Here is a 24,806-nt window from a genome sequence, read left to right as displayed (position 1 = left end):
GAGTGATGGAAACGGACATCTGATGGCGGCGACCGACTTATTTATTTCAATCAGGTGACTGAGCACCTACATGTATATATGGCTCTAGGTCCACCCTGGCAGTGAATGCCTGCGCGAGGTTAAAATAAATGACGGGCAGAATTGGGGTTGCACAAAACAAGCCCTTTATGACTGGCTGACGCAGCGATTGGTTAGCAATATGACTGACAGGGCTGGAGGGGTGAGGGGGCAGGGCCTGGAGCAAAGGCAACCACTGCTACTGCGCAGGCGCACTCTGAATAAAAAGCAGCGAGCACGGGCGATCGAGACCACTCCTGTGACGGGAGGAGTCCAGTCACAGCTCCGCGGTTGGTCCGAACCGGAGCGGCGGGGCGGCGAGGAGCGGCCAATCGACTGCGCGTCCCCGGCCACGCCCGCGCGCGCTCTCTTCTCGCGAGGCCGGTTAGGCCCGAATGTCGTTAGCTGTGGAGAAAGATGGCGGAAAATTTAAAAGGTGAAGCTGTGGTGCTAGAGACGCGAGCGACTGGCCCGGCCGAGTAGAATGGAGGGAAGGTGGCCAGGGCTCCAGGCCAGGCGTCCGGAGCCACAGAGCCCGGAGCTAGAAGGCCGGCGCGGAAAACGTGGGGCCGGAGAGCGCGGGCCCGGCGCGCGGCCAGGGCGGGGCTGAGGGGAGGGGGCGCGTGCTTCGGCCGCGGGGGGCGCGGGGCTGCGCAGGCTGCGCGCGGGGTTTCTCGGCGGCGCGCGGCTGGCCGGCGCGCCTACGCGCGTGAGCGAGCGAGAGTCCTGAAGGAGAAGGTTGCGGCCACGCGCGGGAAAAGGCGGCTCTCAGTGCCCGTTACCCTTTCGGTTTCCACGGGAGACGCCGGAAGGGGAGGAAGAAGTGGAACGGACCCCCTTCTCAAAATGGGGGAGCCGGCGACTCTAGGTGGGAAAAGGGATCGCGGCGAGATGGGGGCAGGGTTTTCGGATAGACGAGTCTCCCCAGAAAAAGCGGGACCGGGGACCTCCATGTGCAGGAAAAAAGAGGGGTGACTGTGCATGCTGGGCGGGCTCCTCCTCGGCCGCGAGTAGAGCGCTGAGAATAGATTCCACAAGTGTGAGCCCGAGCTCCGGTGAGGAGGAGTGCGCGGCCGCTGGTCGCGCGCAGCCAGATGCCTCAAACGGTATTCGCAGGCCACTTCTCGGGGCTTTCTAAGGCGATCCCGACGCAGGTTAGAGGCGTCAGGAACCGAGAGGCCTCAGAGGAGAGGGATTAGTCTCCGCTGGGTCTTGGATAAAAGAGGATCGGTGTATGCATACGCAACGATCTTTTTTTTCTCCTTTTGAAGTGTTTATATATCCTTAGGTTACCATCTAGAGCATCTTATTAGGATTGTTTTAGATTTGAGTCGTATGATGGGAGGAGAAAAAAAAAATCCTTACAAGATGGAATTGGTTATTGACAGCATACACCTAGCATCAAGTGGTTTTGTGACATATTTTGATTCTTAAAAATGGCTTCTAAAATTACGTTGAAGGGATGTGCTCTGAAGAAAAAAAAATGTGTATACTTTAAATCCGTTTCTCTTGAACAATTTTGGTGACCCTCAAGAGTGTCAGAGACATGTATTGTTTACGTGTTCCTGAATTGAGAACAGATCCCTTCGGATTGAGTTGTACTTTTCACAGGAACGTAGGATGGGACCCCCGAGACAGGGATTTTTTTTCTTGAGACAGACTAAGGCTGTCCTGGAACTCGGAGATCAGCTTGCCTCTGCCTTTCCTGCCCAGCTTAATGTAATGTCTTTCTACAATCTTTATAATTCCAAAATCTAAAATCCTTTGAAATAGAAGTCTTTCTTAAATGTGTCACTAATCATGGCAAGGGATTTTTTAAAGTGAAATTATTCAGTGAGAATATTTAATGTGAAAAATTGAGGCTTTTGCTATAGATGTGTTTGCTGTTAATGTGTTTTGATTATAGATGGCTTAATGCCCTATGCCAGGAATTCGCCTAAAATTACTTGTGTAAAATTCCCAAATGTTTGAATTCTAAAATCCAGTGGCCCAGGAGTTTAAGTGACTGAAGACTTTACAGCAACACCTCTGTTTGGTGCCCTAGGGAGTTTCATCCCTACCCCCGCCTCTCTTAGTTCCCACTGAGCTATGAAGCTGTTGTCTTTTGCAAAGTGCAAAGAGCATTGATTAAGGCGCTGACCTAAGGTAAGTCTGCAGGCAGCTTACAGCCTTGGATGTTCTGGGAGTGGATTCCTTTATGGACTGACCCATTGCTATAAGCGCCACTTCATCCTAGCTATTCTAGAGTTAGGGGGCAGAGTTTGGAGTAGAAGATTGTCCCAGAGGAGGACATTGGTCCTCTGATAGGAGAACTGGACGCTTCCATGTGCAGGGAAAGACAGATTGACTCTTCCTTGTGTGTAGGCTTCTCTCCAGGTTTTGCCCTGAGAAGTGAGCATTAGGGTTCAGGAATTGGCACTTCCTGTTGCAGAGGATCTTAGCTTTGGGTAAGGCCTGTGGATTGCGTTTTTTGTGAGTCTTTGGTCTTCTCATTCTAGGTTGCAGTGTATGCTGTAAATCTTCTTGGAATCAGCTGCAGGACCTGTGCCGACTAGCCAAGCTTTCCTGTCCTGCCCTTGGTGTTTCTAAGAAGAATCTGTATGACTTTGAAGTTGAATACCTGTGTGATTATAAGAAGATCCGTGTAAGTCTGGTGTGTGTGTGTTTGTGTGTGTGTGTGTGAGAGAGAGAGAGAGAGAGAGAGACAGACAGACAGATACTACACTGGCAGGGGACCCTCTTCTCCACCCAACCCCCACATCTGTTTGCAAAGAGGATTTTTCTCTTCTGAGTCTTCCTGGAGGGAAATAGAATGAATTGACCCTCTTATTTCCATATTACAGGGAGGGAAATTAAGTGGTTTTCTCAGAGAACAAGAGGCAGAATGAATCCTCTAATGCATGTTTATTTCCACCTAGAAATATAAACTAGTTACAAAATTGAGATTCTATGCCTAGGAGTGGAAGTAAAAGATGGGAACAGGTAGAGTGCCCACCAGAAACAGTTACTGCTGCCCCAGAAGTAGTAGCAGGATAGTTAGGAGCTCAATGAAAGTAGCATACTTAGTTAAAATATAGTCTGTAAAATGGGAGGGGCTGGAGTTGTTATAATTAGTTCTGGGTGTGCCAGCTGCTAGGGACAATACCTGCTACATAGTGAATGCTACATAGTGAATGCTACATAGTGAATGCTACAACAAATGTTAGCTGTTTTCCCTTCCTTTTCATCTTTAGTTCTAGGTAGGGTTTTCCCAACCTGAAAGAGGGAGGAGGCAGGGAACCAGTGGAGAGGCACCTACCAGAGGCTTGGCTGGTCAGCAATGTTATGATGTGAATGGTATTTAGTGGGGAGTGTGAGCAAATGAGGAACCAAGAATAACTACAGGAGTTTGGGCCTGAGCTGCTAGAAAGAAGGAACAGATAATTGGAAGATAGAGCAGGAAGTAGCCTGGGGAATTGAAATGAAAAGTAGAAATTTTAACAAATAGTAAGGTGAGGGTGGAAATTGAATCCATACTGTAGAGGGTTCAAGGTTTCTCAGCATTTATGGTACCCTTATGTCCCTGTCTGCCTAACAGGAGAAGGAGTATTACCTGGTTAAGTGGCGTGGGTATCCCGACTCAGAAAACACCTGGGAGCCACGGCAGAATCTCAAATGTGTACGAGTTCTTAAGCAGTTCCACAAGGACTTAGAAAGAGAGCTTGTCCGGCGACACCGCCGGTCAAAGCCACCCAGGCATCTGGACCCAAACCTAGCCAATTACCTGGTGCAGAAGGCGAAGCAGAGGCGAGCACTGCAGCGTTGGGAACAAGAGCTCAATGCCAAGCGCAGCCACCTGGGGCGGATCACCGTGGAGAATGAAGTAGACCTGGATGGCCCTCCAAGGTCCTTTGTCTATATCAATGAGTATCGAGTTGGTGAGGGCATCACCCTTAACCAGGTAGCTGTTGGCTGTGAGTGCCAGGACTGTCTGTTGGCACCCACTGGAGGCTGTTGCCCTGGAGCATCCCTGCATAAGTTTGCCTACAATGACCAGGGCCAGGTGCGACTGAAAGCTGGGCAGCCCATCTATGAGTGCAACTCCCGCTGTTGCTGTGGCTATGACTGCCCAAACCGTGTAGTCCAGAAAGGCATCCGCTATGACCTCTGCATCTTCCGCACTAATGATGGCCGAGGCTGGGGTGTCCGCACGCTGGAAAAGATCCGCAAAAATAGCTTTGTTATGGAGTATGTGGGAGAGGTGAGCATATGGGTCTGGGTATGTATGCAGCTTTCCCCACTCCCTGTTTGTAGTATGTGTGCCCCTAACCCTGTACCTCAAACTCTTCTGCTTTCCTGTAAGAAAAGCCTAGGGTGTTGGTTTGAGTATTATAGGGACATATAGGACACTGAAATATTCTGACCTCAGGTTTCCTAAGGGTATATAGCAAAGCAAGTGGGAACTGAGCTCCAGGCAGCATTTTTTCCAAAGTATGAGGACTGGGCATAAGGTTGCAGAGCCTAGAAAGGTGAGTTTGTTGTAAGGGTCAGTCTATCACAAACTGTAAATCTAAAGGAGCATGTAGGCTTGTCTTAGATAGAGGTTGGGCAATATCCCCTAGGCCATTGGTTTTCAACTTGTGTGTCATAACCCCTTTGGGGATAAAATGACCCTTTCATAGGGGTTTCTAAGTCAATTGGAAAATAGATATTCACATTCTGATTCATAACAGTAGCAAAGAAAATAATTTTATGGTTGGGGGATCACTATAATATGAAGAACTATGTTAAAGGGTCACAGCATTGGGAAAGAATTTCAGGTTACCCTGGGAAAGGCTAGGTGGTACATTTGCAGACTAGCTTTTGTAATCAACAATCCCAGATCTTTGTGGCTTAACATGTTAGGAGTTAGTCTGCATTGTTTTAAGGCAGTCTCCCTTGGTAGCCCAGGTTGACTTTTAGTACACAGTCCTCCTGTTCTCCCCTCCTGAGTGCTGAGATTACAGATATGTGCCACCATACCTAGTCTAGGGGTTTGGTTTCCCTGGTTTGTGAACACTGATGTGGGTGTTTCAGTGGATATACTGTTGACTTAGTGACTCAGCCCCCCCCCCCTATTTTTACACCTGCTCCCCTTGTGCCTTTCTTAGGGCCTTCCGGTCGCCATCACATTCTCAGCATTTTGTAGTAGGGGACCAAGGGGGGACGTTGCTAATGAGTCAGGCTACTATCTACTGGCTGGAAGTGTGTAAAGTATGTGGGTGTGTGTGTGTCTGGATGAGTAACTAGCAGGTGTATGCAGTAGGAAGTACCACATTGTGAGGTAAGACACTATGGGCACTTAGGATTGGGCTTTTGTTTTATATATAGACAAATCTGATGATTTGAGAGTCTTAGCTGCCCTGGACCTTTAGTGCCTAAATGTGTGTTTTGTCATAATGACGTTGTTCATGTATCTCCATAGGTCCCTCCTGAGTGTTATTTGCTCGGAAAGTGACAGTACTGGCCTGAGGATGTCCATCTATATCAGGGACTGATGACTAGGAGAGGCTTCCACTCTTAAAAAACTAGAATAAAGGGTCAGACCCTAGCAGGAAAGATGTGGTCTCAAGGTAGAACAGTCTACAATACAGTAGACAAGAGTCTGGACAAGGGGATGGCCAATATCCCCCCCCCCCATTGTCTGCGATACTCAAAGGGTTCCTGACAGGAAGGAGAGGGATCCTGAGCATCTGCAGTAAGAGATGTCTATATCCCACAGTGGCTCAGTGAGCTGGAGGAAGCATGAGTTCTCCATATTTTCAGAGGCATCTTCACCCCTGAGTGATTTTGGGCAGTGTGGTATATAGACATCTTTCTAGAAGAAAATGCTATTAAACCTGGGACCCTGGCAGACTGAAAGGGGAGGTGTCCAGACCCTCTGGGATCTCATTCCAAGCAAGAAGCAAGTCAGTTCAATTGTATTGACCAAGGTAGAGGAAAAGCTTCAGGAAGGCTCAGTCCCCTGGGCTTTGTGTCCTTGCTCCTCCACTCTGGACACAGCAGAGTTTTTCCAGGATCCTGCTCACCTCTTTTTTCCCATTCTTATCATTCTCTCCATGTTATTTCTTGACTTCTGTCTTGCCATGACCTTCTTTTTCTGTTTTGTTTTGTTGTTTGTTGTTTTTTTGAGACAGGGTTTCTCTGTGTAGCCCTGGCTGTCCTGGAAGTCACTCTGTAGACCAAGCTGGCCTCGAACTCGGAAATCTATTTACCTCTGCCTCCCAAGTGCTGGGATTAAAGGCATGCGCCACCACTGCCCGGCTGCCACGACCTTCTTAGGCCTTCTAGTACCCTTAGACCTATGGATCCTTCTGATGGTGTCCCCAAACACTTCTAAAGCTAAGCTCTTTCCATGTGGCCTCTCTGAAAGGCAGTACAATACAGTACAGTACCAAGGTTGTATCCCACTCCTACCACTCAGCAGGAATCACTTTGTCTCTCTTGGTTGTTTAGGTTCTCCCTACCTGTGAAGTACTGTCAATGGTACTTCTGTAAACTTAGACAATCCAAAATGCTCAAAAAGTGAAAGGTTTTGTTTTTTGAGACAAGGTTTCTCTGTGTAGACCAGGCTGGCCTTGAATTTCAGAGATCCACCTGCTTCTGCCTCTCCAGTGCTGGAAATAAAGATATGTGCCACCATTGCTGGATTGTGGATAACCTGACCTGACTTATTATCTTTGTACTTGGGGTTAGTGTTTATACTTATGTGGCACTGTCTAGATGCTCCTAAGGTGCTATATTATGAATCCACCCCTCTCCCCACCTAAGGATAGAACACGGGACTTTCTTTATGCTAGGCAGTACTCCTCCACTGAACCACATTCTAACAGGCAAGGTGCTATGTAATATAGAGTACCATTCCCAGTCTTGGATGCCACTGACAGCTTCCCTGTTCTTTTGGACCTTTCTGTGTTCTAGATTTTTGTTTCCACATTATTTTCACCAGGCAGAAAATACTAGAGAATACTGAACATGCATTCTGTATATATTTTATCCTCTCTGGAATGAAGGTGAGTTTTAATTAAGTGATAGCATTTCATTACCAGTAGTTTCTTGTTTTTTGTTTGTTTTTGGCGGTGGGGGGGGCATACAGAATAAAGATGATACTTATTGCAAAACCAACCCAAAACATTATTTCACCAGAGAGGTGTCATGTAAGAACTGGTCAAAGTTACAAGCTTAATAAAGTGAATGGTAGGAAACGCCTCTTTAAACCCAGTGCTGTGGCAGGCCTGCTGGCTTTCCTTCCTGTGAAAGTAGGCACAGGAGGGACTGAGTAGCCACTGACTCGGTTTCCTAGTCTCATTCACATCAACAGCCTTGTTTTTTTTATTTTTATTTATTTATTTATTTATTTTTGGTTTTTCGAGACAGGGTTTCTCTGGCTGCCCTGGAACTCACTTGGTAGACCAGGCTGGCCTCGAACTCAGAAATCCGCCTGCCTCTGCCTCCCGAGTGCTGGGATTAAAGGCCTGTGCCACCAGGCCCGGCTTTTATTTTTTGTTTTTAAGTGTGGGTATATATGTGTATGCACAATGGGTATGCCTGGTGCTCAAGAAGACCAGGAGAGGCCCTAGCTGGGGGCTTTTTGGCAGGGGGGGGGTTTGAGACAGGGTTTTTCTGTAACCCTGGCTGTCCTGGAAATCACTCTGTAGATCAGGCTGTCCTGGAACTCAGAAATCCGCCTGCCTCTGCCTCCCAAGTGCTGGGATTAAAGGCGTGCACCACCACTGCCCAGCCTAATGCTTCTTAAGTAGTAGACAAGCTGCCTAACCACTGAGCCACATCTCTAGCCATGTGTACTTTCATATTTATTTGTTGGTTTTGTGTCTGTATGTATGTTGGTGCACATGTGCTGGGATTAAAGACATGGGCCACCACTGCCTGGCTGAGGCCATAGATTTTAGGACTGGAATTAGAGTTCTCCATCTCCATGTGGGTGCTGGGAAATCAAAACCAGGTCCTCTGGAAGAACAGCAAGTGCTCTTAGTCAATGAACTATCTCTCTCCAGCCCCTCAACAGCTTTAAAAAAAAAGATTGACTTATTTAATATACATGAGTGCCCTGCCTTCATGCACACCAGAAGAGGGCATCAGATCCCGTTACAGATGGTTGTGAGCCACCATGTGGATGCTGGGAATTGAACTCAGGACCTCTGAAAGAGCAGCCAGTGCTCTTAACCGCTGAGCCATCTCTCCAGTCCCTTCAACAGCCTTTTTAAACTGCCTAACTCCTAGACCATCTGTTTTCCTTGACAGTCTGAAGCGCTACAAGAGAATAGAATGGAAATAGGGATAGGACATCACAGGTGAGAGACAAGGAGAGCAGGTTAAACCTGGAGGCTATGACTCATCCTTGTGAGACCGGAGGAGCAGGTAGGGACAGAACAGACCAACAGATGGAGTGGGGGAGGATGTGGACATTCCTTAGGTTTGAAGGTGGCTCAGAAAAGAGCCAGTCTACAGGCATGCATGGCACACACACAACATAACTAACAGACTGGCTGACTTCTGAGGGACTGAAAAGACAAGTGGTCATATGGTTCTCAAGGAGATAGGAGCCTACCTCAGCATACTTTGCCTTACATGAGTATTATTGTGGCTATTGCTGGATCCTTCAGGAGAAAAAGATTCACTGGTGGCCCTATTATTATGACCTGGGGCCTGCTTTACAGGATGAATTTTTTTAAACTTGTTTTACCTTGTGTGTATGTGCTCTCTGCAGGTGCTCATGTAGTCCAGAAAAGAAGAGGTTATCAGATCCCTTGAGCTTATTTGGTATTTGGGTTGTGTTTGGTTTTGGAGACAGGATCTCCTTTCATTGCCCTGGCAGTCCTGGAACTCACTCTGTAGACCAGACTGGTCTCAGGCTCAGGGATCCACTTGCCTCTGCCTCCCAAGCACTCAGTTTAAAGGTCGTGTGTGAACATGTCTGGCCAAGTTCTAGGTATTTGGGAGCAGCCTGATATGGGTGCTCACATCTAAATTCTGGTTCTCTGATAAAGCACTAAACCATTGCTGTAGCCCCAGGCTATATTTTTTAATCTCCCCAGTGATGTTTCCCTGAACTACGTCTTACAGTGTAGTGTGGGTGTCAGATTCTATCTTTGTTGCCTCTGTGGCCTGTGAGGGTCAGGGGTAGGCCAGAATTCTTCCCCTATCAGATTGTGGCCTTTGTAAGCAGGATCTAGATAGCCCCCAGTGGGACAATGACCTGGGGTGCTTAGGGTATATATTGCATGGATAGAATGTGAACAAGGTCCTGAGTTTGTCTACCCTACCAAAACAAAGGACCTGAGTGAATGGAGAAAAAAGTTGCAGAGGGGGAGGCTAGGTCCTTAAGGAATGTGCTAGAGTAGGGGGTGGTGTGGAGTGTGGTCTGGAGAGAATGTGATAACAAAAGAGGCAGTTAGGACACTAATATAGCCTTCCTTGCTAGAGAACAGAGAAGTCATGCCCAGAGGAGGGTATATTTGAAACAGAAGAACATGGACACCAAGTTCATAAAGTGCTAGGAAGGTCTATGTCTGATGTCATCTGGGAGGTGGACAGTGTCTTTGAGGAAGAGAGGAAAGGAAGAAGACAGGTGGGGAGTGAATATTGGAAATATTGGAACTACCTACAAGACTGCCTCTTGGGCAGAGGGTTTTTTGGGCCATAGAACACAAGGAAAAATAACAGTATGTATGTGGTGGAGTGAGGGTACCCTAGGCTGAGGGGATGGCGGTACAGTATATGGGGCCCAAGAAGAAGACTATCAAGTGAGGGTGAAGTTAAGAAAAAACACATCAATAGCATTTGGGAGACATGAGTAGATCATACCTAAGATGGTGAAGCAGCTTTATATATTTACTAGGATAGGAGCAGTGGGGAGGAAATGTGGGGAAAAGTGCCTTCTGTTCAAGCTCAGCTGTTAGGGCCTTCTCTCAGCTCTAGTTTGCTCCCCTTTCCTCTCATGTTCTCTCTTCTTAATCTCCCTTTATGTCATTTTATTGTTAGGTTTTATTCTCGGCCTCTTTCTGATTCTCAGGATTTGAGGATCTTGGCCCTGGACTTCTCTGTGGGCCTTGATCTTCTCTCTAACCTGGATCTTTCGAATTAAGATTCTGTGTTTTTGTTTCTGCCTCTAGCTCTCCTGTCTGAGTCCCCTTTCCATTCAGTCAGGCCCTTGTCCTCACTGTCCGGGGCCTCTTTCCTACATCCTCTGTGTCCATCTACATGGTCTGCACTGGTCTCACTCCCTTGTTGTTGCCTTGTGCTGTGTCTCTTGCTGTCCTGCCCCAGGTCAGTGAGTTTCTCCTTGTCTTTCTTGTACCCTGGCTCTCATTTTCTTGCCTGTTCTGGGTCTGTCTGTGTCTCTGTCCTATCTTGCTCTGCCCCAAGTATACACGAGGCTCTGGGACATCTCACTGAGAACAGAAAGTAGAGGTCCTTCCTTTCACAAAGTGGACCTTGCAGCCACCTCTTCCCCCACCATTGCAAACAAGACAGCTCTACCATTTCGGCTGGAGAAGGGTGGGTGGTGGATAGCCTCTACATCGCTCCTGCTCACCGGTCTCTTCCCAGGGGCCAGGTCAAGGTCTAGTTGGGGCTGGCTTTCCTGAACCTTCATGACCAAATCTTACCCCCCTTCTTCAGATTATTACCTCAGAGGAGGCAGAGCGGAGGGGCCAGATCTACGACCGCCAGGGCGCCACCTACCTCTTTGACCTGGACTACGTGGAAGACGTATATACCGTGGATGCCGCTTATTATGGCAACATCTCTCATTTTGTCAACCATAGTGTGGGTGCCTCCAGCAAGCGGGCAGGGGGTTGGGAGGGGCAGGCTAGGGCCCCTCCTTACCTTCCCACTGTTCTTTCTTGCCCAGTGTGATCCCAACCTGCAGGTGTACAACGTATTCATAGACAACCTTGATGAGCGACTACCCCGCATCGCATTCTTTGCCACAAGAACCATCTGGGCGGGCGAGGAGCTCACCTTTGATTACAACATGCAAGGTGGGGGTGGTAAGGGCCCCACGGGCAGGGGCAGTGATATGGGATGTGAGGACCCCACCCCAAGGCATATATGGGTCATTGAGTGGACCAAGGGAAATTCTTTTGCTGGAGTTTTAAGATGTTCGTCCTGATTTCCAGCCTTCTAAGTGGACCCTGCCCATGGCTTATGGGTTCCCATATTTGTACCCCCTGAACCCCAACCCTGATACACTTATATCACCTTCTTTCAGTACTTGTGGGAGAGGATGTTTGGTTGAAGAGTTAAAGCATACTCACTTCATCTTAAATCAACTACCCCCTATCCCCTCTGACTGTAATCCTCCTTCACCTTCCTTATTCTGAGCCTCTGGATGCCCTTGTGGTTTCTAGCCTGACCTCTTCTTGATTAAACTAGTCATCTCTGAGACACTTGGCAGGTAGTGGGCAAGAGTTCAGGTGCCTTTTGGATGCCCAAATTGCCCTCTATTCCTGAACTCCACCACTTGAATGAACCCCTTCTGTTTCCCTGTCACCCTTCTTCCTACCTAAACATCCCTCAAACCCACTCATGAACAAACCCCTCTAGTGTTGTGCTCTAGTTCGAACCCCAACCCACCATCCTAAAGATCCCCTCCTAACTCAATTCCCAAGATCCCTGGGTCTTCTGATATAAGGGGTAGCAGGACAATTCATGCATGCCTTCTAACAAATCCCCCCCCATGCTGTGACTTCACAGTGGACCCCGTGGACATGGAGAGTACCCGAATGGACTCCAACTTTGGCCTGGCTGGGCTCCCCGGCTCCCCCAAGAAACGAGTCCGTATTGAATGCAAATGTGGGACAACGGCTTGCCGAAAATACCTCTTCTAGCCCTGAGAAGTCTGAGGCCAGACTAACTGAAGGGGCCTGAAGCCACCTTCCTCTCCTACTGCTACCCTCTTGTCAAGGATGACCATCAATCAGAGCCTTGTCTGCCTCCACTTGTCCTCACTTCCCCTAACCTGCTCTAGGGTCAGGGCTATTGTGAGGACTAACTCTGGGTACCCTTTTCCTGTTCCTTTCCCCTGTTCCAGGCCCATCAGGCATTGCACTTAAAACTCCCAGCCCCATTTTCAGAAACATATTTTTCACATCTTGATTCCCTAGAGTTGGAATTCATGTCATGTAATGGAGGTCCAGATTGAATAACTCAGCTCTAAAACAGATTATTATTATTATTATTATTGTTATTATTATTATTTTTGGATAGCATCTCTGCAACTCTGTGTAGTTAAGTCTGGTGTTTGGACCTTTAATCCTCCTGTCTCAGCTTTCCTCATGATGAGATTATAGGTGTAAACCCAGCTAAGATTTTTGTTCTAATTGCATCTGCTTCTGCTTGGAGCTTGTGTGTGACCTGTTGCAGGCCTCTTCGTTGCTCTAATGGTATGAGGAAGCAACCCCCTGGCAGACAGACATCAAAGCTGAGATGCCAGCCTAACATCAAGCTGGATCAGCAACCATAGAGCCTTTGTACTCATGAAAGAAAAGGCAGTCTCCAGAGCTGGGAGATATAGCTGGTTCCGCTCCTTGTACTTTTGATGCTGGCTGGTGTTAACCTTAAGACCTATAGGGTCTCAAGAATTGCAAGTCTGAAAAGTAGTTGCCCAAATGCCATCAGAATGAGGATGGATTAAATACCTCTTTGAAAGCCTCACAGAAGGGTTAGAACTAAGTTTTACCATTGGGAAGTAGAGTGCTGGGCTTGCTGGAAACCCAGCCTTGGCATTTGATGGCCACTATAACTACTAGAAGCTGGAACCAAGATCTAGGTATTCTGTAGATAGCACTTAAGACAGTAATGTGCATCGACTAGAAGGTGATGTGATGCCAGGCACTTGGTAGAGCACCTGGTTCATACAGATTGTCTCAGGGAAGCCTTGAAAAACCACAAAGGTGGACCCCAGGAAAAAGCCCATGTGACAGAAGGCAATGTCTAGGCCAAAAATACTTGTCAGCTCCAAGTATTCACCTGGGTCCACTTGTCTCAAAGTTAACTGCCTAGAAATGTACGAAAGGCAAAGATTCTGATGGCTGCCTTGTCCCCTGCTTCCCCACCTCCAGGAAGCCTTTCCTGACTTCCTGTACCCAGAGTGCCCTATGTGAAACTCTGTCTGTACCCTGCTAGCAGATGCCAGATCTGTGTGTGTATTTTGTATATATGTTTCCTGCTCACACTTCCCAGGCTGACCTTCAGGCATAGACTGAATCTGGTTCTCTATGTACCCCTCAGCCTTCCCTAGCCTGGAGTGCACACCAATAAACTCTGTTGTTGAGTTAATAAGCTTCAGATTTGAGAGATTGCGGTCTTGATGATAACTGGGAAATGAGAGGTTAGAAGCTGGGGTTGCTATAGAATGTGGTCAGAAAGGCGTGAGTCATCTGACCGTGATATTCCTATTTGGGGCCCCTTATAAAGTGGTCTAAAGCCATTTTAAAAACATACTTGAACAAATAGTCCAGCTTTTTCTAAATTGATTAGTTGCTACAAACAAACAAAAACTACCTGAAGAAATAAATACAATGGAAATCAATGTGCTCAATTCAAGCTGGGCCCTTACTGTTCTTAGAAGTTTTCAATTTAAAGCCTACCTGGTACATTTGAAAAGAAAATGTTCCATAGTCTTTTCTGCCAATATTTACTGAGCATGTGTATATGCTAAACACACTGCCTCATGCTTGGTTTTATCATTCCTCAAAGTGAATGTGATCCACTTTCTTTGTCTTTGTTTCTGTGTCTTTGTTTTTGCTCAGAGGTTCTGTTCTGTAGGTGACAATCTCAAACAGCCTTATACCATATGACATTCAAAACCAGAGATACAATTCAGGGCACAGCGCAGACCTTAGACCTTGCATTCATACTCTGAGAATATACCAATGTACCAATGTACCAACTTTGTTGTATTCAGACTCCCAAACAGCTCCCAGACCTCAGATTCTACTAGGAATTTGGTTCTCAAACAGAACTTGGCTGCTGTCTTCTGTGAGAAGTTATATAGACATTTCTTTACAACTTTCAACCTCAAATCTGGGCAGTAGACCCTCAAGTGACACACTGAAAAAACGAGTCAATAAACCAAATCCTCAAAACCTGCCAGAAATAGCAAAAAACTTGGGGGCGGGGGACTTCATACTGGTCAGAAACCTCAGTCCTTAGAAACAGACCCTTAATAAGCAAACCTCATACTCTGACCAACAGCTGAGGGATTTCAACAGCAAGTGTTACAGGGACTAACTGCAGGTTTCTGCTTTGGAACATGGGTAAAGTACTTGGGAGGCTCAACACAGTAGATGGACAATAGTGGGAAAATAGCAAGTGCCAGGAACAGATTCTGAAGCCACTCAGAAAAATGAAGACAGAACCCGTAATACCATGAAGGACTCACTGTGATACAGGCTCAGAACTTCCTAGGTTCCAAATCCCAAATACAAAGTCTCCTCATCATATGAGAGTGATATTTCACACCTGTAAAGAGATTTTTAAGTTGCTCAGAGATAAGTCAAACCCAGCTCAGACACTACCACAGAGTTAGGTACAGAGGTGCAAACATAGAAAATGTACCCATTATTGCCTACTCGCCCATTAAAAACTCAGCTGACTTTGCATGAAACCCCTAATAGGGCAAGTGTATCATACTCTGGGACTGAGACTACTCCCCCAAAAACAGAGATATCTTACCTGGCAACGTATTCTGAGTAGTCAAGAAACTTGAACCAGCAAGCTTAGGGGCCATATATCCAGGCCATTAGATAGCTAAGAGACCTCAATTTAAGTACAATCATCCTAACAGGTCAGTGAACAAACCCATGTTACATTGATTAAAATCCCTCAAAACCATCCAGGGTTAAGAAATACAAAGTTTGGGGGCTGGAGAGATGGCTCAGCGGTTAAGGGCATTGACTTCTCTTCCAGAGGTCCTGAGTTCAAATCCCAGCAACCACATGGTGGCTCACAACCATCTGTAATGAGATCTGATGCCCTATTCTGGTGTGTCTGAAGACAGCTACATGTACTTACATATAATAAATAAATCTTTAAAAAAAAAAAAAAAAGAAATACAAAGTTTGCCGAGCGTGGTGGCGCACGCCTTTAATCCCAGCACTTGGGAGGCAGAGGCAGGAGGATTTCTGAGTTCGAGGCCAGCCTGATCTACAGAGTGAGTTCCAGGACAGCCAGGGCTACACAGAGAAACCCTGTCTCGAAAAACAAACAAAAAAATGAAATACAAAGTTTTAGGATACAGACTTCAGAATATAATTCAGAGACCACACTGGAAGTATATAGAACACAGAATAATTCAGACATTTCAAATGGCGATATGTACCATTTGAGACCTCACACATGAACACATGGGTAGGGATCCCACCCCTGTGACATACTTAAAATAGCTAAAAGAGCTGGGCATGGTGGCACACACCTTTAATCCGAGCACTTGAGAGGCAGAGGCAGGNGAATTTCTGAGTTCAAGGCCAGCCTGGTCTACAGAGTGAGTTCCAGGACATCCAGGGCTACACAGAGAAACCCTGTCTCAAAAAACCAAAATAAAATAAAATAAATAGCTCAAAGAACTCAAATGCTAGGAAATATTCCAAAGAACCTCACATCCTGTGTCATACAGATCATTCAAAGCCATTCAAGATGAGATACATATTCACAAACATTTCCGAGGAATAACATTCAGGGCCACATTAGCAACGAATAGATGAGATCATAGATACCATCACCTGAAGCATAAAACGAGCCATCGTCAACCAGGAATGGTGGCACATGTGCTTTAATCCCAGTACTTGAGAGACTGAAGCAGGAGAATTGTAATTTCCAGATCAGTCTGAACTATATAGACCATGTCTCATTTAAAAAAGGGAAAAGAATTGAAAAAAAATAGTCATTTAAGTCTGAAATGTATTCACAGACTTTTAAGTCTCTGATACACTTTTTGGCTTATGTTACAGAATGTTAGTAATCTGGTGTTTGAAGTATCTGATGTTTTAAATTATTTAGAGATATCTAGGGCCAGGAATACCAGAAACAGTTCCTAACCTGATATCCTATAAAACAGAGCCTCAAAAAGGTGATAGAGCTCACTCATGATATCACAACCCAGAGATGAGAGACTGCTATCATCAGACATATATAGATCATGGAGCTCCCAACCAGGGACGGAAATGCCAGAAGCTAGGATACTGTATTTACAGAAACAAAATATATTTTACATTTCTCCGGGTCAGAAGAATGATAAGTTTTAGTACAAATGATTGAAATCAAAGTGTAGTGTGGGCTCCGTGATACACACTAGTCAGCTAGTCAGAAAGCTGAGGCAGTAAGATTGCTTGAGCCCAGCATTTTGAAGCCAGTGTGGGCAACATAGCAAGACACTGTCTCATCCATCAAGCTACAGGTGAGAACAGAATACACAGCATGGTCTTGTTTATGTGTAAATGATTTGGATACAGTCATGAAAAAAACTATAATTTTGCTTTTTTAAGTCAATTTGGCTGAGTGCCTGAGGGATAATTTACCCCTGTAGGAGGCCTACATTCTGTGCCTTAACTGTTCCTTCCTCCTCTACCTTCAAAATGGATGGCATTCTACCATTCACAATTTTTTCACCCTTAGCATCATCTTCCTCCTGTCTCTCTCTGTGTCCATCTATTTCTCTAACTCTTGGATTTGTTACATTGTCTTGTTCTGCTTCCACCATTGCATCACCTCTGACCATCACCTTCATGCTTCCCTCATACAGTGATACTTTGTGATCATGCTGGACCATCCAGATACTCTAGGAGAATTTTCTCTTCTCAGGATACTTAATCCTATCTACAAAGCCCCCTTACTATGTCGATTGGCATAGCTACAGGTTCCAGTGTTTGTGCCACCCTAGTCTGTCTCTGTTCTTTTTCTGCAGCTATGTCCCAGACTTTTCAGTCACTTGGAACTAAGCTCTCGTATGTGCTAGTGCGTTTAGTTCTAAGTAATTGAAGACCCTAAGGATGTTTTGGTATATGTCTCAGGATGTGTATGTGTGTGCATTCCTTTTGTATCTCTGTGAGTAGGAAGTGTGTGACTTGAAAAAAATCATTGCTTCATGTGAGGTCTGTGAGCTGTCTGTGTGTGTATATGTCTCTGGTGGCCAGATAGCAGTACCATAAAGATGTCTATTTCCCAATTCCTGGAACCTGCAGCTATGCTAATTGATATGGTTAGCATAGCACGAACAAAGATATCAGGATGACACAGCCTGGGAACTTCACACCTAGGTATATCAACTGTATAAGCCTTGGACACACACATAATGCAAAGGGAAACATACGATTAGACATAAAGCCACAAGCAAGTCCTTATAAATGGACACATAACACTATTGAACACTTAACCCCCCTGACAAATGCATACAAAAAGATCAGGTACGTATACTCACAGACTAGAAACCTCAGAGAGAAAAAGAGAATTTAAAAAGAGACGCAAATTCTTCAACATGGAAAGACAAAGAGGTTGAGACTTTATAGGAAGGATATACACCCCGAATGAATAGACACTTGGCAATCTGGGATAGATAAAAGCATGTCAGAATCCTTACCACCTGAGATTTCAAATCCTGCAGTAAATATCCATAACCAAGCCACAGACAGGCTGCACATGCAAGGAAAAGATCCAGAAACATTGTAAATCTGAGGAGTTTCCAAGAGAGGGTTTCTCTGTGTAGCCTTAGCTGCCCTAGAACTCACTCTGCAGACCACGCTGACCTCAAACTCAGAGATCTGCCTCCTGAGTGCTGGGATTAAAGGCATGTGTCACCACTGTCCCAAGATCTGAGATCTTATAAAATACAGCTATAATGAGATTAGAGAGGAGCTGGGGAAATGGCTCAGTAGTTAAGAGTGCATGCTGCTCTTACAAAGAACTTTATAGTTCAGTTCCCAGAACTGACATGGCACCTCATAATGCCAGTAACTTCCAGTTCCTATGTCTTCTTCTGGATGTTTCAGCACAGACAGACATAATCTTCTCTTTAATTGTGTGTGTGTGTGCGCGCGCGCGCGCCTGTGTCTTGGGATTTTATTGCTGTGAAGAGATGCCATGACCACAGTAACTCTTTATAAAGGAAAACATTTCATTGGGGCTGGCTTACAGTTTCAAGGTTTAATCCATTATCATCATGGCAGGAAGCAAGGCAGCGTGCATGCAGACATGGTGCTGGAGAAATGCTGAAAGTTCTACATCTGGATTGGCAGGCAGCAGAAGTGAACTGGTCTGAGTTTCTGAGACCTCAAAGCCACCCCTAGCGATACACTGCTCCTCTAACCAAGCCACCCCTAGCGATACACTGCTCCTCTAACAAAGCCACACCTATTCCAACAAGGCCACACCTCCTGTAACTAACCATTTACACACAAGTCTATGTGTGCTATACTATTCAAATCACCACAGCCTATATGTATGTATGCATGCATGTATGTATGTATGTATGTCTGTGTAGCATGTGCATGCTTTGTCCACAGAGGCCAGAAGAGGGTATTGGATCTTCAGGAACTGCAGTTACAGATGGTTGTGAGCTGCTATGTGGGTGCTGGGAAATGGGGTCCTCATGGAGAGCAGCCAGTGCTCCTAACCACTCTTTAATCCATCTTTCCAGCCCATAAAATAAATCTTTTAAAACAAAACAAAGAGCCTGCCTTCTGAGCTATGCCCCAAGTCTCAGAATGGTCAGAAGTCTTCAAGGCAAGGTAAACAAACCACAAAGACCCTAAGTGACGCCACAACCTGGACACACTCACCCCTGCATGTTTATCAGCTAACAAGTTTATCAGCTAACAATTGCATGTACTTAAAGATACACTCCCAAGCCTCAGAGAGCTGACATCACAGGGTACACATGTCCCAATAGTTCAGGGAACATCCATGAAGAAGAGCTCAGAGACCAAACTGGGGCTAGGACACCTGCTGGGACATGTGGGATCTTAGGTCTGATACCCAAAAGTGCAGGGAAAAGAGCTTTAAAGAACGTGTACCTAGGGCAGTCTTTTATGACTAAATTTGCAAGTGCTGTGAGAATACCCAGACATCAGATTTTATTGACCTCTCACCAGTGAATACATCGGACATTTAACATCATCCAACATCCCTACGATTAGTTTAGGAAATTCACCTTTTGGGATCCACATCAACAGAGGGGTGTCCAACTTGTTTAGCCTTATTTTGGGGAGGCGGCATTTTTTTTCCTTTTATTATTCATTTATTTATTTTTGATTTTTTTTCAAGATGGGATTTCTCTGTATAGCTCCCGCTGTTCTGGAACTTACTCTGTAGACCAGGCTGGCCTTGAACTCACAGGGATCCGCCTGCAGAGATCAGAACCAGCAAAGATATACACCCTGTACATATATATGCACAACTTAATCAGGGACCACACTGCCCTAATGTATGGACCCAGAAGCATACCTGGGACACAGACTTAAAAGGATCACGGACCTCTTACACCCTCATTTATCTGCAAATGGATCCAAGAATTTACACTATCTGATACACTCATACCCTGAGATATAGACCAAGAAAGAAGTTATAAGTTTCACAGCTTGACCATGTGTCAAGAACCTCAGAGGCTACAGGCACTTCAGAGTCCTAATACTATTTCATATCCTGGCATCACACTGGTCAGGGAGCTCAAGTCCTAGAATATGTGACCACAGTCAGGTTGGAGGTCTGCCCATAGACCCACAAAGAAACCAGACTTCAAAATCAAGTTCACACCCAGGGATTCATGTTACAAATAATGCAGAGCTGTATAATACCTGAAACACCCACAGATGGAAGAGGTCTCCTGTAAGGTACCTCCTTAGTCAAGACAGAGGCCTCCCCTACCAGGAAAATGCCAGAGATAGATCCTAGTTCTGACATCTTATAATCTAGATCCATGAACAAATCAAGAAGCTCATGCACTGAGACACCAGAAAACAGGAGAGGCCTCAACAGAAATCATTGTCCCTCCAGCAGGGCAGTTGTGGTGCACAAAGAACTTTAATCCCAAGAAGGTAGAGGCACTTGGATCTCTGTGATTTGTAAGTTCAAGGCCAGCCTGGTCTACAAAGTGAGTTCCAGGACAGCTGGAGCTATCCAGAGAAATCCTGTCTGGAAAAAAAATCAAAAATGAATAAATAATAAAAGGAATAAAATGCCTCCCTTAAATGAGACTAAACAATTTGGACATAGTTCCCCCAAATTAAAATAGCTCATGTACTATAATATTACCCTCACACACACAACTCAGCTTAGAAGCTTTTCATACTGTGATATGTGCATACCAATTATTTAGAGATCACAAATTCTAGGGTACCCACAAAACATTCAAAACCCTCCAAGTCTCGTCCACATCCATGCACAGAGAGTGTAGCTTTACCACTGGAAACACACAGTGTATAACTGAGCTCAGTGTCTGTAGATGTATACTAGCAGTCATATAGAGACATTGAAAGCTAGAACAACGTATTCAGTTCCTACTTCTGCAATAAGAAGCCACACACAATCTTAGAGCCACACAAGCAGATACTTTGCAAGCTAGGGCAATTGATTAAACAAAGGATACCTTACTCCTTGATAAATGAACGCCCTGTCTTGTTCCATTTTGGTTTTGTAACAAAATGTTGGAGGCAGGGTACTTTATACAGAAAACAGGTCTTTTCAGCTCACAGTTCTGATGGCCGGAGGTTACAAACAGTATGGGACACTGGCATACTGGTGAAGGCCCCTGGCTGACAAACGCAGCAGCAGCAAACTAGAGAGGGAACTGGCTGTGTGCCTGTGTCCAGAAAGTGTGAAGACATGGGGGTAGTCTTGTTCTACAATACCCTGCTTCCAGGCTGAGGAGATAGATAGATAGAGCTCGGATGTAGAATTACTCCATAGAATGCTCTAGGTCTTGGGTTCCGTCTGTAGAGCAGCAAAAGGAGAAAAAAAGGCAAAGAAGAAAAAAACTCAACCCAGTCAGAAGAGAGATATGACCCACTCCTACAGAGAGTGTTGAGGATGGTGGAGCCCTGTGGGGTTCTCTACAGGAACAGAATGAATATACATTCAAATGGAATTCATTGGGCTGTTCAGGAGGCAGGACAGGCAGATCTCTGTAGGTTCCAGAGTAGCCTAGTCTACGTAGCCTACCAGAGGGAGGACAGCCAGGGACACATGGAGAAACCCTGTCCACCAACAAAATTAGATTGGCTTACGATTTGGTCCAATCATGACTGTATCACAGCAGAGAGACACAATCCAGCAGTCGCTCAGTCCACGAGGCTGCGTGCCTCCGTAGTCCCAGTTTGGCACTGAAGGCCTGGAAGATTCCTGAAGAACTGCTAGTCTTCGGTCTGTACTGGAAACTTGAAAAGGCTGGTTCTACCTAACTATCAGCAAAGTCAACAGCAGGGGCAGAGGTGGAAATAGGATATGCCCACAAGAGTGAAGTTCAAGGAGCAAAACCAAAATGCTTGCCTCCTTCCCTCCTAAGTCATTTAACTGCTACCAGACAGTGCTGAGGAGGGGGAATATGTATGTATGTGCATGCTTATGCACGCTGAGACAATTAAGACAATCTCTTCTAAAATACAGATTCATTCTGTTGGTTCCATTCCCTAGAGAAGCCCTGAAACATCAGATTTCAGTACCAGAAGTTCTGGAGAAACAGAACCCTAAGGATGAATTTCTCTAGTGGGTGCTGTGGTATCTAGAGCCATTTCTCCAACAAAAGGGACCTTCCCTGCAGAGCACGGAGCGGGCAAGGCTATGCAAAGGATATCCTTTGATATTCCTGATAGACCTCCTCAGAGCAAAGACTTCCTAGGAAGGCAAAGACCATATTGATGCTGCCATCTCTGGATAAAATGCAGAGGAAAAGAATGAGCTCACTGATAAAAGTAGCCAACTCAAGATGCACAGAAACAATCAAAAAGTGTGTCCTGGAAGAAAAATCTCTCCAGCTGCCACAGAGCCCAAGTTGCTGAAAAACAGACCCAAGCTGATGCCATATGACTGGCTGATGGATGATGCAAATTTAAGCCTTAGTCTCGAAGGTACCTGTGGTTAAAGTGAGAGAATGGATGGACAGAAAGTGGCATCCTACAACTTATCATGGAGATGGATGAGAGGACCAGAAAGAGCATGAGGGCATTGAACTCAGTTCTGTGGGATTCATTCAGCCTGAGGTAGTCTTCCCATATTCCTCTCCACACACACCCCTATGGAGCCAGGAGTGACTTGCCCTGAAGGAGACAATCAGGCAGATATCTCTGTTTTGTCCACCACCGCCTCTAGACCTGTAACAAGGTCCTAGATGTGAGAAAATGAGGTCCCCAGGGAGGTAGATGACACCATGAAAGAAGTTTTTTGTTTGTTTGTTTGTTTGTTTGTTTTTCGAGACAGGTTTCTCTGTATAGCCCTAGCTGTCCTGGAACTCACTTTGTAGACCAGGCTGGCCTCGAACTCAGAAATCTGCCTGCCTCTGCCTCCTGAGTGCTGGGATTAAAGGTGCGCGCCACCACCATCCAGCGACCATGAAAGAATTTAATAGATTTGCTAATCTCATTCAAGCAGCAGTGTGAGCATAGGTAATGGTGGACAGCACATGAACCTGGATCAGGCAGAGTTTATCAATATGGGCCCTCTATGCAGAGATTCTAGGTTTAATATTGAAGCTCAGTTTTAAAAGGTGCCAAGAGTTTATTTGATTGGTTGGCCACAGTCTTTGCCCATCAATGAGAGCCTACTGAGGAGGAGCTGGACATACTTGGTATCTTTAGACTTAGTGTGGAGGACGGGATTCTAAGACTCAAATAAATTAAGTGCTGGAAGTGGATTTGTTGTTTAAAACCTAGTCCTCCACCGGGCGTGGTAGCTTAATCTCAGCGCTCTGGAGGCAGAGGTAGGTGGAACTCTGTGAGCTCAGGCCCAGCCTGGTCTACAAAACCAGGCTTCCAGGAAAGCCAGGGCTACACAGAGAAACCTCAAAGAACCCTCATCCTCCACAAGGCAGAGCTCTGAAGATCCACTCTTCTTAATACCATTTGAAGTGCTTCAAGTTCACTTTTCTAGTTAGGCTCCAAGAGTAGCAGGGGCCAAAGGGACAGCATTATATCACCAAAGGCAAGGTGAGCAGTTACCATAATGCAAAGTACAAATAATGTACTGGTTTTTTTTAAGATTTATTTTATATATAGAAGTACACTGTAGCTGTCTTCAGACACACCAGAATAGGGCATCAAATCTCATTACGGATGGTTGTGAGCCATCATGTGGCTGCTGGGGATAGAACTCAGGACCTCTGGAAGAGCAATCAGTGCCCTTAACCTGTAAGCCTTCTCTCCAGCCTCCACTTGTATAAAGGAAACTTTTCTAAAGGAAAAGATATAATTGGGGCTAACTTACAGTTTCAAGAGGTCTAGTCCATATGGCAGGAAGCATGGTGGCCGGCATTCTGGCAGATGAGGTACTGGAGAAAGAGCTGAGGGGAGAGTTCTACAACCATATCAAAGCTTGCCCTTAGGGCAATATTTCCACCCAAGACGCCACGCCTATATTGGGAGGTAGTTTGTGCACTGTGTATTGAGATGCTGATTGCTGTGCCCAGAGATCACCTGGCAGTCCAGAGGTGAGCATTGTCATGCTATTTGGAGCATCTCCTGTCTCTAGGATGTGTACAGATTCTTTTCCACACCTCCTATTGATTAATAAAGAGGTGATTCTGCTTATAGCTGGGCAGAAGAGAATAAGGCAGGACATCCCACTCCAGTCTGGGAGGTCCCAAATGAGAAGGGGGCGGGGGAGGCAGGAAAAGGAAGGAGAGAGGAAGAAGAGGAAGACAAGGAGAATTCACCTTGAAGTGCAATGAGAGAGCAGCCATGAGGACACAGGGAATCGTGCATGGTGGGTGACTCAGATGCAGGCAGCCTCAGAGGGCCAGAATGGAGGAGAATCCGCCCAGCAGAATGCCTGCAGCTTGTTAATAAATTTACCAGGTTCCCATGTAATTGGGAGCTAAAATGAGCTGGAGTGCGTGGACTAAAACCCCATCCTGACTCCGGAGCAAAAGTAGTGAAGAAAAGCCCCCAGAATTACTAAGTTACACACCTACTCCAACAAAGCCACACCTCTTAGTAGTGCCACTCCCTATGGGCACATGGGGGCCATTTTTATTCAAATTGCCACAGAGATGAACCCCAGAGCCTAGACTCCCCAGTCCTCCCAAAATTTAACAAACTTCTTATAAACCCAGGACCAGTAGCCTAGGGATGTCCCCCACTAACAATGACCTGGGTCCTCGCTCATCAATCATTAATTAAGAAAATGCCCTATCAATTTACTTACATTCTGATCTTCTAGAGGCATTTTCTCAAATCTGTAACTTCAATTATTTCAACCCTTATTTTTTTAAAGATTTATTTATTTATTTATTAAGTATACAATGTTCTGTATGCCTGTATGCTTGCACACTAGAAGAGGGTACCAGATCTGACTATAGATGGTTGTGAGTCACAATGTGGTTGCTGGGAATTGAACTCAGGTCAATGCTCTAAACCACTGAGCCATCTCTCCAACCCTCAAACCACTTTTTTTGTTTTTTGTTTGTTTTTTTTTGTTTTTCGAGACAGGGTTTCTCTGTGTAGCCCTGGCTGTCCTGGAACTCACTCTGTAGACCAGGCTGTCCTCGAACTCAGAAATCCGCCTGT

The 24,806-nt window shown here is 45.7% G+C and overlaps 1 protein-coding gene and 1 long non-coding RNA gene across 5 annotated transcripts; one reads left to right on the top strand and one right to left on the bottom strand.

The window, feature by feature from the left end:
- The first annotated feature begins 275 nt into the window (after positions 1–275).
- Positions 276–13,636, top strand: Suv39h1 (suppressor of variegation 3-9 homolog 1). 4 transcript variants are annotated; one of them, XM_021187429.1, is made up of 6 exons: positions 276–493; positions 2,556–2,701; positions 3,635–4,297; positions 10,717–10,863; positions 10,949–11,078; positions 11,794–13,377. In XM_021187429.1, exons 1-6 carry the CDS (start codon positions 475–477, stop codon positions 11,925–11,927), a joined length of 1,239 nt encoding a protein of 412 aa, XP_021043088.1. In that variant the 5' UTR covers positions 276–474; the 3' UTR covers positions 11,928–13,377. The 4 variants fall into 4 exon arrangements, with proteins under 4 accessions (XP_021043088.1, XP_029390318.1, XP_021043087.1 ...); XM_029534458.1 differs by having other exon boundaries at positions 390–493; positions 10,949–11,087; positions 11,794–13,374; XM_021187428.2 differs by lacking the exon at positions 276–493 and adding an exon at positions 682–925 and having other exon boundaries at positions 11,794–13,636.
- LOC110313771 lies at positions 2,064–23,575 on the bottom strand. Its single transcript, XR_002380126.1, has 4 exons — positions 23,506–23,575; positions 14,483–14,562; positions 3,821–4,249; positions 2,064–2,677 (listed from the first exon to the last, which is right to left on the bottom strand). It is a non-coding gene; the product is annotated as an uncharacterized LOC110313771 (long non-coding RNA).
- Between the last annotated feature and the right edge of the window lie 1,231 nt (positions 23,576–24,806).

Source organism: Mus pahari, chromosome X, assembly GCF_900095145.1.
Source record: "Mus pahari chromosome X, PAHARI_EIJ_v1.1, whole genome shotgun sequence".
NCBI lineage: Eukaryota > Metazoa > Chordata > Mammalia > Rodentia > Muridae > Mus > Mus pahari.
Note: the sequence above shows the minus strand (reverse complement) of the source record. Positions and strands in the feature narration are given on the sequence as shown.

What these genes read in the sequence shown, in the direction of transcription:
- Suv39h1 (XM_029534457.1), top strand. Translation starts at nt 904, where the DNA reads ATGGGGGAGCCGGCGACTCTAG. An exon ending in GGGGGAGCCGGCGACTCTAG is followed by an intron (nt 926 to 2,555) that starts GTGGGAAAAGGG and finishes TTCTCATTCTAG; the next exon opens with GTTGCAGTGTATGCTGTAAA. An exon ending in CAACATGCAAGGTGGGGGTG is followed by an intron (nt 11,088 to 11,793) that starts GTAAGGGCCCCA and finishes GTGACTTCACAG; the next exon opens with TGGACCCCGTGGACATGGAG.